The 15,119-nt window shown below is 37.8% G+C and overlaps 1 protein-coding gene across 4 annotated transcripts; it reads right to left on the bottom strand.

Annotated features, from left to right (window-relative positions):
* Positions 1-1,290: 1,290 nt before the first annotated feature.
* atg4c (autophagy related 4C, cysteine peptidase) lies at positions 1,291-14,917 on the bottom strand. 4 transcript variants are annotated; one of them, XM_054790614.1, is made up of 11 exons: positions 14,737-14,913; positions 14,535-14,659; positions 12,537-12,620; positions 11,506-11,745; positions 8,239-8,581; positions 7,012-7,082; positions 5,743-5,945; positions 5,480-5,558; positions 4,624-4,700; positions 2,324-2,443; positions 1,291-1,991 (listed from the first exon to the last, which is right to left on the bottom strand). In XM_054790614.1, exons 2-11 carry the CDS (start codon positions 14,608-14,610, stop codon positions 1,824-1,826), a joined length of 1,461 nt encoding a protein of 486 aa, XP_054646589.1. In that variant the 5' UTR covers positions 14,611-14,659; positions 14,737-14,913; the 3' UTR covers positions 1,291-1,823. The 4 variants fall into 4 exon arrangements, with proteins under 4 accessions (XP_054646589.1, XP_054646591.1, XP_054646593.1 ...); XM_054790616.1 differs by having other exon boundaries at positions 14,535-14,656; XM_054790618.1 differs by lacking the exon at positions 12,537-12,620 and having other exon boundaries at positions 14,535-14,656; positions 14,737-14,917.
* Between the last annotated feature and the right edge of the window lie 202 nt (positions 14,918-15,119).

Genomic DNA, 15,119 nt, shown 5'->3' with positions numbered 1-15,119 from the left:
CCCATGTCAATCAATCTCCGTGCAGGACTGCCTGTTTCCTGTTGTACTGTATGCTAGCGATCATAAATGCTGAATGAAGGCAGACGTTACGCGGCTGGAGGGCGCCTGGAATGCTGTAAATGAATCTTCGGTTCATGGAAGAACATGTTTTAACAAGAATAGAAAAACGCTACAGCCTAATGGCGCCAGGACAAGCCACAATCATTGGAGTGAAATATGCCTGAGTCACTTAATTTCCTGTGTTCAATCTCGTAAGTTGATCACTAAAATTAAAATGAAATTTGAACCTGTGTTTAAACGAGAGAAATGTGATAAAATATTAATGAAATAATAATGAAAAGTGTATAAAGTGTATGGTGAGGGGTTTTACAGCCTTAAAACTTATATAATAGTTGTACAAAAATATAGTTGGCTACTTCGCGGATTTCACTTATTGTGGGCTATTTTGGGAACCTGTCCCGCAATAAACGAGGGAACACTGTACAACCGATCAGCCTAATTTATACAATCACAGGCCAATATTCCTGGCTACGACTGTAAATGAAGGCATCTTTTGTGAACATAATTTTATTCTTCAGGCGTAGCTCATGGCAAACGACAAACTCTTAACAATGGTCGTGTTGACTGTGTTGGGAAAAAATAAAAAATAATACTAATCCAAAAAATGCAAATGCAATAAACGTTTCCACAGCATAATCGTTGAAAAAAATACTACAAAGCTAAAGTGTAACAGTGAATTATTTAAGCCTGTGTATACTTTATATTGTGTTACTGATGTCTGTCAAAAGGGTAAAAAAAAATCTAATTTGATGAGTTGTTTTTTGAATAAGTGGGTGGAGGTTTAGTAGATTTATTTGAAGTTTTATCATTTTTTTTAATCATATTGTTTTCAGCCCAATAGAAACTCAGATTAACACAATTTATTTCTATAATGTCGGACAATGTGATTAAAATAATAATTTGGGGATTGTTTTAACCAACATAAAACTCAATACGTTTAGTTTCTTACAAGACAAGTTTTTAAAATGATTTAAAGTATATATTTCTTTCTTTCTTTTTTTTAAAATTTAGGTGCATTGTGTTCCTAATCCTACTGTACCTATTTTTTGGGGGTACAGTAGATTAGATGGAGTTTTACCTTTTGATGTGTTTCAATACGTGTCAAGGTAAAATTTCAATTAATATACCTAAAAAAATGAACTAAACTTGCCTGAACACAATAAACTAAACATATCAAGAATAATCATTTTTTCGGCTTATTAGATGGAACTTTGGAACTTTAACTTGGTGTTTGTTTCGAAACATGTCAATTTAAAACTCCATCAAAGATATCTAAAAAAAAAAAAAATTCTGAAAATAAGAAACTACATGTACTGTACATTCAATAAGACTAAAAGGGCCTATTCGAGCTACAACACGTCATTATTTCACTTCATTACAAGTGAGTGTGCTGGTACAGGACTAATATTCATATCTGCTATATTAAAATGTCTTAGTTCTTTTGAAAGAAAAGCACAATTATATAAATAAGAAACAAGTGTGCACATCCACTACTTTTCTCTTTTTCAGATTAGTATAAACATAAGTCACCAAATTCAGCAGCGCTCTAAAAACGTCCTAATGCAAACAGCAGTATTGAGGAAACTCATACTGTTGCAATCCAAAAGTGAACACAACGCAAAAAGTGAACAGGTTTGGCTACAAGTTCATCGCACAGCAGGGACAGGCCAGTTTTAAAATTCAATGTTACATCAGTCTCAAACACAAGGCTTTTAGGCATCACACGTTGAAAAATTCCATGTTCGTGGAGTTAAACCGTTCTGTCAAAGTAGCACAAAGTCCCCAGTAGTGGTGATTGTCCTTCTTGGGTCACGGATGAAGGGCCACACTCTCTTTTCTGGGGTCAGACCTGCTGACAGGTCATAATCTCTGCCATGACCTTGCAGAATAGTGAACGCCGGGTATTTGTCGCTTGCTGATGGTTGCAGCACCTGAAATCACAACAGGTTGACGTTTAAAGAGGTGCTCAATATTGCACACTTAGCACGAGACCTTTGTTTTTATTCTGTGTCTTTGTGAAAATGAAATGAGAACCATTTTAGCATATATGTTTATAATGTCTCATACAAATAAGGGAGGAAGACTGTTTTGAAGCTCCTGACATTTCTGACTTACAGGAGAGGGCCAGAGGCAGGAACTATGAGATACATGGCTAAATGCTGACACCTAGTGGCTACCTGTCCCAAATGAAAACAATAGGTTGCACACGTCAACATTTATAAGCAATACAATTGTGAAACGGTATAATGACTGCAATCCTCACCCGAGATAACTCTTGGCTGATTTTGTCATAGTCCTGGACACTTCTAGAGTAAAAACCTATGGTGCAGCTTGGGTCCATCTTGGTGAAAGGCATCTTCTTGGGTGAGGGACAATGATAGGACTAGACAAAAGAAGACAAAGTACATATTTTAGATATTCTTCATTAAGATGAAAATGTTTATTCATCTGCTGTCACAGCATCAATGCACTTACATCACCTTTTATACTACTGCATATAAACGCATAAAACAATGTTGGTACAGTATACTGAGGCGTGAGGTAGTGTTGTTAACATAGTGTTAAACCCCAAATTATTCAAAATGATCATTTGGTGAATGGGATAGAAATGACTTGATTTAGATTTTTGCTATTTTTGTTTTTTTTTTTTAGATTTTGACATTTCCGCGTCCAAAATTATGGACACCCCTTCTTATATCAAACATATCCAATGTTCTAAAGATAGAGTTGATTTAGAATACGAAGCCAAAAGATACAACGATCCTTTAATGGTGCAAAAGATCTTTTTTTTCCTCTCCAAATGTTGTAATACACAGAAATATAATTTTCAAAATGTAAATATATATATATATATATATATATACTTTTTTATTAATATCTATGACACTTCTTACGGTTTCTGCTACTTACAACAATTCACTTTTAAAATGGCCGGGGAATAAATCATTTTGGGCTTAACTCTATGTGAGTAGCATGTTCACAACTAGGGATGTCGGATAATATCAGCCAACCGATACTGTAAATGAAAATGAGATATCGTGTCATATAAGTATCGTTTTTTTTTCTGCCAATAATAATAATAAAACATGAGTGCTCAGCATGTCCACAGTCTGCAATTATTTCCAAAGTTCACTTTTGGATTGCAAATATTTCATAACTGTGTTGGGTTTTGGTCTTTGCATGTAATGCAGCTCCACCTAAATAGTAGCACAAATTACAAAGGGAAAGGTTTGGACAACAGAATTCTTGCCAGCGCCCCTGCTGATTACTAATGAGAAACGGGTACTGCTGCACGAGCTTTCCTGCACATGGCGGCAAACGAGAAACAGAAAACCAAAATAAGAGCACAGAACAGGAAACCACATGAAAACAAAGGAAAACTAAAACTAAACTTGTCACGCGTATCATGACCTAATCCACTGGTTATGCAAGTAAGGCGTCTTCCGTCAGTACTTCTAATCTAATATCACACCTCAGGAACAATCAACTGGAGTAACTTGTATTGCATATTGCAGAATTTGTTTAATTTTGTGAAATGCATTCAGTGACATCACAGTAGAAAAAATATAATGTGTTCATTAGATGACAATAGTTTGAGGGAAGAGCTGCTGCCTATATCGGTATCGGAAATGATGTGTTGAACAATATCGGATATCGGCAAGGAACCCAATATTGAGCATCTCCAGGCAAAACATCAGGTACATCTGCATAATCTAATGCGATGCTGTAGCAAAATTATTCCTTAACAAAGATGTTTTTTGTCAGAGGGAGATTTATTCAATATTTTGTCTCATGTAGCCAAAGAAGGTCAAGGTAACAAGAATATACACTGCAAATATTATAATGCTCAGGTTGGTAGTTTCAGTCCTGTACTGCCAAACTGGATACAGTAATCCCTTGTTTATCGCGGTTAATTGGTTTCACCGTCATAAGTGAATTTCTGTGAAGTAGGAATCCTTATTTATAAATTATTTATCGTGGTTAGAGCCTGGAAAATCTATTTACAACCTTCTAAATAAGTTTTCTTTAACACTGTTAGAGCCCTGTAGACATGTAATAACACCCCTATAGTCACCTTTACACTTGTATTACCCAATATAATAGACATAATAAAAGATAAATACAAATAAGACATAATATAGACTCGCACATGTTAGCATTGGGAGAGCTCCTTGTTGTTGTAACATTACTGACACCTACTGGCCAGTGTAGAATACTACATATAAAGTGTCTTGTAATGCATTTTCTGAATGTCTTCAGTTGCTTCAGCTTCAAGTTCATTTAGTCATTTTAATGCTTAATTTGGGCCAAAAATACATAAGACTAATAACATGCCATACTCAACAGCTATGATTTATTTAGTAATACAGTATATTTTGAAAAACCATGAAAGAGTGAAGCCGCGAAATTCGAAGTGTGATGTGGCAAGAGACCACTGCACACCTAAATGACCAACGGGGCGTTTTCGTGTTCATTCATACCAATAAGTAAGTACAAACAGAAATGATTTACATTCACACATTAGTGACTTCCAGTCAGCTTGTTTGTGTCGTTTCCCATTACCTGAAGAGGGAAATCGCTGGTGCTGACGTCCACAAAAGACTGACAGTAATGAGGGTCCATGTAAATCAAGCTGTCATCTGCAAGGACAAAACACAAGACAAGTTATTCAAAACAGTGATCATTACAAAAAATGTGCCTCCCACCAATTTCTATGTAGAGTAGCTGAAAGTCACCCATGTGCTCTCCTGTTGGGCCCCTGCGCATCAAATATGCCTCCCAGTCGGTTGCTGCTTTTTAATATCGACCTCGCTGGGATTAAATTCTGTATAATCAGATGCCTTTTGTATAAGCACATTCTTAACACCCACAAAAAGAGGTTGCCATTTAATTTGTGCGTGTGTCAGTTGGTGGAGGAGTACTTTAACAAACATGCAATTATATACAAGCATTTGCATATGATGAATGCAGACGTGAGCCGCGCCTTGGCAGAGAGAATGTATCGCTTGTCATTTAGACATCATCCCATGTCGTATATCACATTGGTCAAATGTAAATGAGTAAATATTGACTGCCAAGATGTACAACTGAAGGTTCCTCCCAGGGTCTGAAGGTGATGAAGAGTGGCTCACTTTGGAGCCTGGGAGAAATTTAATGCATGCCTCCTATGGAAATCAATTACAGCCCACAACTTGGGAGGTTTACTTGTGATAAATGGGCGAGGCTTTGATGGGTCAGAGAGAATAAAGTAAGCCCTGCTTCACTTGCTTCCATCTCCTCTGCGTTTTCCATGTGCAAACAGGAATACATTAACTTGCTTTATCTTCTCACAGGTATATTATGCAAAATAAGCTACTGCTCACACCAACCCCTCTCTCCATCTCTCTCTCTATGGCTTTCTCTTCGGGCAAACACTCACCTTGAAATCCTACAAAGTAGCAGGCCTGCTTGGGCTTCCCTCCAATGATGCCTATGCAGTACTCCAGACTTAGTATTCTCTATGTTCAATGAAAATACAAATATTGTATCATTTTGTTTCCATCTTCTGCTTCATTGACAATACAAATATATGTATTATAATATGATTTCATTCCTCCGCACAGTGGTCTTCTATTATGGTACAGTAATTCAGGAACTAGACAAAAATATGAAAACCTCAACTTTTTTGTATGCATTTCTCACCTTTGCAAAGTTAAAGTAGTCAGGGTTGGTCTTCTCCCCTCCCAGTCGCACAGGGATGAGAATAATAACAGCTTTACTGTCTGGCAGGGTGCATGCAGATGGTGATTGGTTGTTTTGTGGAGGGGGCGGGGCATCTGATGTAGCTGCAGTTGTGTACCCTGCCCTGGGTGCCTTGTGGCAGTCAATCACATCAGCACTGTACACTAGGAATGATCAAGAGGAAAAAAGTTAAGTTTTTCATTCCCACTTTTCTGTAGCATTTTTTTTTTTTTATTTGTGGTGCCATTCAAACCATGCTCAGGTGGATGTCTCAATTCTCTTACCTGCTGACATGTCCACAAAGTGTCTCTTTAAACTATCATTTTAACAGTATGAGTTTGGCTTAACAAAATACAATTTACTATAGTTTGGAATGTTAAACTGCACGGCATCATATTGAAAGGTAGTTTTAATCATTTTCTCTTTACTTGCTGCTTAATAAAATGTTTGTAGAATAAAGTATACTTCTAAACTACTGAAAACTAACAAATACAATAATTGAGTAAAAAAAATAAAGTAATGTCTACATGTCAGCAACCATTTGATTGTCTTCTCAAGGCGAAATACTATACAAATGAAACTTGGATATAACTTCAGAGTAGTCAGTGTACAGCTTGGAAAGCAGTATAGATGTACTGTCCTCTGAAAATAACTCAACACACTGCCATTATTGTCAAAATGGCTGGCAACACCAGTGAGTAGATCACTGCTTTAATCCTCTCCAGGCCAAAGTAGAGCTGCACATGTTCTTACTGGAATCCTCCTCCACTCCTGCATGCTGACATCACAGACCCTGTGCTCTTCCACCTTGCGTTTGAGAATGCCCCACAGGTGTTCAATTGGGTTCAGGTCTGGAGACGTACTTGGCTACTCCATCACGTTCAGTTTCCATGGCGAGGTAGTGTAGTTGTGGTCTGGGAGGTGTGTTTAGGCTTTTATCATGTTGATAACCTGCTATAGTATGTGCCCCAGTTTGTCACAGTATATGTCGGAATTCATGTTTCCCTCAATGATGCACAAGTATATCCAAGTTTAATTTCTATAGTGAGGTCTGTTGAGAAGATGGTATTCTGTTTTGGCAACAGACTATTTGGGTGACGAGCAAGAGTTGAGATGTGTTTTTTGGAAATAGGCACAATGATAGTTTTACAACACTCAGCAGCTTTACAGCTCCTCTGAAGGCAATGTTGTGGTGTTATATTTTATCAACAGCAAGGTCATTTTTCATACCTGTACAGTCCTGGGAAACATAAGCAGTTACACCCGCTAAGGCGGGGTCCATTGCTTCCTCCACGGCTTTCCTAAGAGTGGGGGAGACAGACTGAGAGAGTGAGAAATGCCCAAAGTTTACCTGTGAAACTTAACAGTTAGCTGTTAACTTAGCAGTTGGTCTTCAGGGTGGATACGTACATGTGCTGCTATGATATTATTTATTCAACATTGAAACATTGTCCAGTAAAATCGGAATCCCTTTTAAAGTGTGCATAAAAATACAGCATCCATCTGCTTTTCTAAAGCTGTGTGTGCTATGCATGTTTCTGCAACTTATATATATCATATTTTCCGGAGTATAAGTCACGCCTTTTCCTCATAGTTTGGCTGGTCCTGCAACAAATAGTCAAGTGCAATTTATATATCAAAATATATATCATTTAACACGTGCTGTCTTTCAGTAACACTGGGGTGTTTTTTGGCCACAATAATTCATTGAGTTGAGCTTGTAACATAATAAGGTACATAAACTGACGAATTTAATGATATAGAGCGTACAGAGAATACTTTCTAATGCACTTCTGCTTTGGAGACTATGTCTCTGTAAGTAATGTGCAACTATAATTGCACATGATACCTGTGTGGATTGAGAAAACTAATATTGTAGACAGCAGTGTTATGTAATTAGAACACTTACTATGTCTAGCTTGGAGACTGGAGCTTCTGTGTTAGGCACTGACTAACTAAATTCACACATGATTTTTCAGTCTATTCTAATTCATTTGTGAATACAAAAATGAACTTCTGGTGTTAAAATACAGCTTTTTCATATGTTCCTCCACACAGGGATGCGTCCAGGCACCATGTCACGTATTAAAAGTGTCTTCCTCGAGATCATGCTGACATTTATTTAAAAAAGTATGTTTTTATTGTATCCATACACTTATTTCAGCTACAGTAGCTTTAGTTTGTCTCCTTGTTGGTGTAAACATCGCCCCCTCCCTCTGGCTTTGTGTTCTTCTCTTGAATGGTGCCATGACTCTTAAAAAAAAAAAAAAGTTCTGTTGATAAGTTGATCATAAATACCAGTAAATGTGACTTAAATAGTTTTTTTTCCGCTTCATGATGCATTTTCAACTGATGCGACTTATACTCCGGAGCAACTTATAGTCCGGAAAATGCAGTAGATATTTTTTTTTTTTAAATTGTAATTTAAAAAAACTCTCACTTTGTATCTTGACTTACTTGAGAATGTGTGCCACCACTGCAGGTCCATACCAATCCCCTGCCTGTTTCCCCATTGTTAGGCCTAAGTGCACCAGTCTGTGCAGGCCCAGTTGAGCGGACGGGTTGTCTCCAAACCATGAAACCAGTGTCCTGTGGTACATTTCTTTTAAGTGGGCATCTGCTTCTTCTGCAGAGCCAGCAGCCTGAGCGTGAGGTACATCCGGTGATCCAGGATTGGAGGGCCTGCTGTGGGTGCCCTGTAGCGAGGCCTCCAGGGAGGCTACCAGGCGTTTAGCTGCAGTGGTGGTCCACGTCTCGGAGTCTAAAGGCTGGAGCTGGAGTGCTTCTGACCAGGTCCAGTCTGGAGGGATATGAGGAAATAAATCATATGTAAAACATCTGCGTGGAGGTACATCTGACTTTCAGAAGAAGGAAAAAGACATCAAAATGTTCTCTAGTGATTTAAGCTACTCTGTCATTTAGTCAGTATTAATTATATTATTATGTTTGTATGGAGTTTGGGATGGGTTTCTATTGTAAATCACAAAGCTTATAAAAGAGAAAATACATAAATCCAGACATAAAACTCTTTTTTTTAAGCTTCTTCTTCTTCACTATATAGGTATTAATTATGGGAAGTAATGAGAGGTCATAATTTGACTATAGGTCTTTGAGTGTGCTTCCCGAGCCTGATCTTCCACGTTTAATCTTTTACATCACCATTGGAGATATAAAGTATTTTAGAACTTGCTTTAAAGAGACAGAACCTTCAGCACTCCAGAGAACCAAAGAGGTGTCATTTTATCAAATTATAAATATGAATGACAGAGTATTTCACTTTAATTGCACCTTCCCCTTACAAACAGGGAGGCAGCTGAAAATGGAGGGAAGAGAAGTGTCTCTGGCTATAAAAAAAACAGCAGAGTCAAATCGAAAGCATTAACAATATGACCTTGATTCAAAGAGAATCAAAGTGAAATTGATCAATAAATATCCTTAAATGGCCATTAGTCATTTTATTGAGAAATATTTCATTAATGGCATACTTTGCAATAGACAGCAGTTTAAAACAAGTTTTAAATATTGTTTTCTAAATGACCACATTAAAATGGCATGCCACCTGATAATGAGGACGCATAAAGTCGAGGACATTTCAGAGTCAGTAGATCAGACCAAAGAGGTCAGCGGAATTCTAGTGGAAGATCGAGTGTAAAGCTTTCTGTTTGAGGGGGAGAATACCTAAATATATGAAGTTAAACAGTCTCTCTATCCATTCATGCATTTTCAGTGCTGCTTTCAGGGTCACATGGAAGTCAGAGCCTCCATCCATCCATCCATCCATCCATCCATCCATCCATCCATCCATCCATCTTCTATGCCGCTTATTCTCACTAGGGTCACGGGTATGCTGGAGCCTATCCCAGCTGACTTCGGGCAAGAGGCGGGGTACACCCTGGACTGGGTCGCCGGCCAATCGCAGGGCACATATAGACAAACAACCATGCACACTCACATTCATACCTATGGACAATTTAGAGTCGCCAATAAACCTAACTAAGTCAGAGCCTATCCCAGTTATTTTATGTCATTCTGTCATAGTAATTATTTTTACTAAAAATAAAATTATCACCAGGGATGCTCCGATCAGGGTTTTATGCTGCCGATTCCCATACCAATCATCCATGGGTGAAATCGGCCGATACCGATCACATGGATTAATTCTACATTTTTCTATTTATTTAGGGAAGCTACCCAAAGACACTACACTGCATGCAGTGATTATTACAGGCTGCAATAATGCAGGCCACAGGCTTTTGTGATTGGTGCTGAAAGTCATTTATTGACATAAGCCGATCATGTGACAATCGGAGCATCCCTCAAACTGTTGCACTTGCACCTTCATAAAAAGAAACACTATAAACCAGGGGTGACCAAAGTGCGGCACACGGGGCATTTTTGGCCCACAGCTTGTTCGTTATTGGCCAACGGCTTATTCTAAAAGTTAAAAGTTATCAATGAGATACAAAATTAGATAGTGCACAGATTTACTTAGTCACCTATAACACAAAGTGTACACAGCTTAGAGGAGGAGTCCCCATCCACTCAGCTATGGCCTGATACTGGTTCACGGGCAGAGAGCCGTGGGAAACGTTCAGGCATAATGATAAAAAAATACAGTTTTCAAAGAAATACATGTGTAAATAACTACGTCCAATTTTATGTAAATGCATATCAATTTTGGAAATTTGGGCCATTATTATATTCAAAAAATAATATACAGTTAGAAATCCCACAGTTTTTTCATGTTTAGGTTTGTATGTCATCCCACTTTGTTCGACGGTTCTTGAACGCACCACCGTGTGCGTGTGCTTTCTCCCACACTGCACAGATAGATTACTACACTGTATTTTTCCTATTTTTCTTTCACTTCATATTTGGTCCCAAATGCTGATACCATGTGGGAATGCATAAAGGTGAGATTTGATGACGTTTTTGAGTGCTAATGTGCATTTGTTTGGTGTACCACCTCAAGCTAATTCATGCTAACACACTGCCTTTTACCACACACATTGTGGGTCTGTATTGATTTTGCGCTTGTTGTTCATGTCCTAGTTTTACACAATACATCATAAATAACATAAATTAGCAACCGCTGATATATATTTATATACTGACCTCTATTGAATTGGTTTTAGCATCTTTAAAGACACATCATAGTACCCCCCCACATCCTGCAATTGTTTTGTGTGCTATATCAATTTTATTTGCCAGTAAATTGCAATTGCATTTTCATGCTTCATTTGAAAAATAATTTAATAATCATAAATAACAAAGAGATAATTTTGGAAGGCAAAAAAAAGGTGTTGTCTTCAGGCACAAAAATGTGTTAAAGCCGAACCAAAACCGTAGCCAAAATACTAAAGTATGGACCGTACCGTGGGTTACCTTGTTCCATTGCACCCCTAGTACATACTCTATATATGTAACCTGTCTGGTCCACAGAATGGGAGTCAAGAACGCTAGCCATCGAGCTAAAACCCGGGAATGTCAAGTCAATGCCCAGCTTATCTGTTTTCAGGCGTCAGCGAGGTTTGGCAATATATTTTCACACAGCTGCAGCAGTTGGAATCTGTTACACATAAACAACAAAATCACCACAAGGGTAAACTAAGTGAACTAGAATGGAATATTGGCTACTGTGCTGTGATATACTATACTGTTTTCACTACTGAAGCCTCTTGCCTCCTTGGATTCAGAGGACGGAGGTACAATCAAAATACTCACCTCTGCCCAAGAAATGCAGAATCAGTGCTTGAGCCAGCATCATCTGTCCAGCTCGCACCATGCAGCCCCAGCCACAGTCAGACGTCAGCGCAGAGCCGGACAGAGGAGGAAACTCTTCCCGATAGGTTAGCCACACACGAGATCCAAAATCCTTCCGGAAATCCTCTACATTTCCCACGACCCAGTCTTGGTTGGAAGCCTCCAAAGAGGCTTCTGAAACATCACCATCATCATCATCATCTGGGACAAATGAAAATGATTCACATTGAAAGCCAAACTACTGTATTTTTCTGTTGGTGCCATTCAGAAATTAACGGCTGAATTGACATTACTGTATAAATCCAATTAACAAATTACTGTGTGCCATAATGATTTTGTTATTAAATACAAAAAGATGTATCAACATTGTAATACTTTTCTTTACATGCAGTTTTTTTACGCTGTGGTAATGCACGTGATTCAGCGTCATTCACCATTTACACCGCCGCAGATAATCTCAGGCTGTTTTGATTTTAGATATGAAGAACATCCCTTTAGAAGTTGGTGAAATAACGAAAAACACATTAACGTTCAAAACCAAACTTAGAATGCAAAAATGTCAGTGGTTTTCCATACATTCATTTATTTATTTGTGGAGGCCCACCACAAATAAATTTGAACAGCCGCAAATAGATTTGGCGCTACCTGCTCTCCCTTACTCATAAAGATATTAGAATGCGATGGTCTGTCAGAGAATACGAAGAAGGAGCAGGAGGGATCTGTGTTGCCAACTTAGAGACTTTGTGGCTATATTTATCAGGCGGCTCAAGTTCATTTCTAGTTGGAAACATATTAGTTTTGCTTTTCATGTTTTTACTCACTTTTTGCCAATGCGTCATGACCAATTATGCAAATTTGACAATTATGTCACCCCCCCCACCTCTCACAACACCATCACTGCCACAAATAGATTGCGGTCCTGTGGGGAATACTGAATGTGAATGGTAAAGCGATGGCTGTAAACAAACATGTTCTTAAAACGCACTGCATACCTTCAACCTTAAAGTGGTAACATTTTCCCAAAAGAAGCACAGGGGAATTTCTGCTGAATGAGGTCTTCGACTTCAGAGCCCAACCTAAAATAGTTTATCAAAAGACAAGATGTCACTGTTTAGTTGACAGAAAGGGAAAAAAAGGTTTGAAGACATCTAAATGTGTATATATATATATATATATATATATATATATATAGTCCCCCAACGCCACATTGAGCCTCAACTCTATCATTGTTTTTCAAAATATATCAATAAACCATCGCTGTTCCGTGGTTGACTATGGCGTATTAACATTCAAAACATTTGCATGTCTAAGCAAATTTCACGTATTATTGGCCTAAAGTAAGCATTTTCAAGCATAAAAATGACTACATGAACTAAGATACATATATGAGAAATTCAGAAAACGCATTGAAAGACATGTTGATATGTAGTATTCTACACTTGTCGTGTCAGTAATGTTACATTAGCCAACGCAAAAAGTCCCAGAAGTTAAAAAAAAAAACAAAAAAAAAAAACAAGGAAGCCTTCGAATGCTAACATGTATGAGTCTATATTATGTCTTACTTTATATTATTATTTGGAAACATGAGTATAAAGGTGACCATAGGGGTGTTATTTCATGTCTACGGGGCTCTAATAGTGTTAAAAACCATATTTAGAAGGTCGTAAATAGGCTTTCTATGCTAACTACAAAAATATTCCATTAATAAATAAGGAATCCTACTTCGTGGAAATTCACCAATCACAATCGGGTCTGGAACCAATTAACCCTGATAAACGAGGGATGACTCTACTGAGTTGACCGTTACACCTACTGTACAACAGCCATCATCCCATATTGGCTCAGAACTGAAATGAGGAAAACACCACACACAAATCAGTGCGGCTCATTCCATGGTGACTTAACCACAACATGGTGCAACACAAAAGCAGTATAAAAACATCTAATAAAAGATAATAATGATCAGTTTTGCCTGACATTGGCCCATGTTTGGCGAATTGGAGTTTCTAAATTGCCATGAGTGTGGATGTTTGTCTATATGTGATTCTTGATTGACTGGTGACCCGTCTAGGGTGTACCCTGCCTCTTGCCCAAAGTCAGCTGGGATAAGCTCCAGGTATACAAAATGGATGTGTACTGTACTTTATACACACGTTTCACACCTTTTCAGGTAACTAAAGTGTTTTACAGTATTACCTGTCTCCTGAAGGCTGTGTATATACAGGTACATAACAATACATTTGAATCTTGTACAAAAATCATTGGGTTTCAGGAGTTCAAGTCAGACTAAGACAAATTGAAGGCTCGGGAAGTTTTTGCAGTTTATTTGCTGATTAGAGCACAAACCAGAAGTTTACAATATTGAACTTTTGGACAATCTTTCCAATTTTGTAAGATAATGATTTTTTTTATTAGCTGTAAGCTATAATCATCAAAAAAGAAATTACGAAATACATTCTTGAAATATTTCACTATGTGTGAAATGACTCTATAGAATCTAAGTTTCACTTTTTGTATTGAACTACTGAAATCAAATAACATAAAATATTCAAATTTATTGAGATGCAGCTGAATGTAGTAATAATTCATTCAGTTTTAACACATTTTACTGCTCATCTTAAATGTTTCAATAAGTAATACCAAATTACAATGTATTAATTTTATGTGCTAACATCAGTGTTGTCTGAAGTGTGGCCAAGGGGGGCATTTATGGGCTTTTTATTGTCCCTTAGCATAGTCTAAAACTACAATTAATTAATTGTTAATGGACATATTATATTAATGTGCTGTGTCACCTATAACACAAAGGTAAGATGTTGATGTTTTATTCAGATAGCTTAGCATACACTCCACCTACACTGGATTAGTTTTAGCATCGTTACTGCACAAAATGTATCAAAATTAAAAATATTCTGTATGCGGATCTCTGTGGAAAAAGTTTGGACACTCCTGACTAACGTGACGTGTGTTCTGCCCTCCAGCTCACTTACTGTATTTCACATTGTGCCACACAGACAAGAACTTTGTCTTCATTTTTTCCACCTCGTCGCTCCCTTGGTTTTCCATTTGGACCAAGGAGGGATGTAACCCATTCCAACACCACAGGGAAATGCTGCTAGAATTGTGTAAAGCCAAGTATCAGCAACAGAACCGTGTGATAAAATTGTGCAATTACATTGATAATGTTATTACCTTAAAATTCCGTGAAAGTGTGCTTTCAGTCGAAATCACTTCAAGATAATGTCACATTCTGACGACCAAATAATGTAATCCGTTCTACAGTCTCCCATAACTTGAAAATGCTGCACTGCGATTAACAAACTGCAATGTTTACATTTTGAGGAAGGAGGTCAGCTGATCTCGCGATGTTTTCGCCAAACAAAAGGCGACGGAAGTCTGTGGAGGCTCGATTTGATGTACCGCATTTACCCGTGTGGGCGGTGCCTAAACCTTCTGAAATCCAATCAAACTACTGTATAGCACCACAAGTGTTTGTTATTGTTTTTTATTAATACCAACACAGTCAGATGTATCAATTCATCAATATAAAACAGCGCTGTTACCTGAATAATTGA

This window comes from Dunckerocampus dactyliophorus, chromosome 10 (assembly GCF_027744805.1).
Source record: "Dunckerocampus dactyliophorus isolate RoL2022-P2 chromosome 10, RoL_Ddac_1.1, whole genome shotgun sequence".
Taxonomy (NCBI): Eukaryota; Metazoa; Chordata; class Actinopteri; order Syngnathiformes; family Syngnathidae; genus Dunckerocampus; species Dunckerocampus dactyliophorus.
This window is presented reverse-complemented; position numbering and strand designations above follow the sequence as displayed.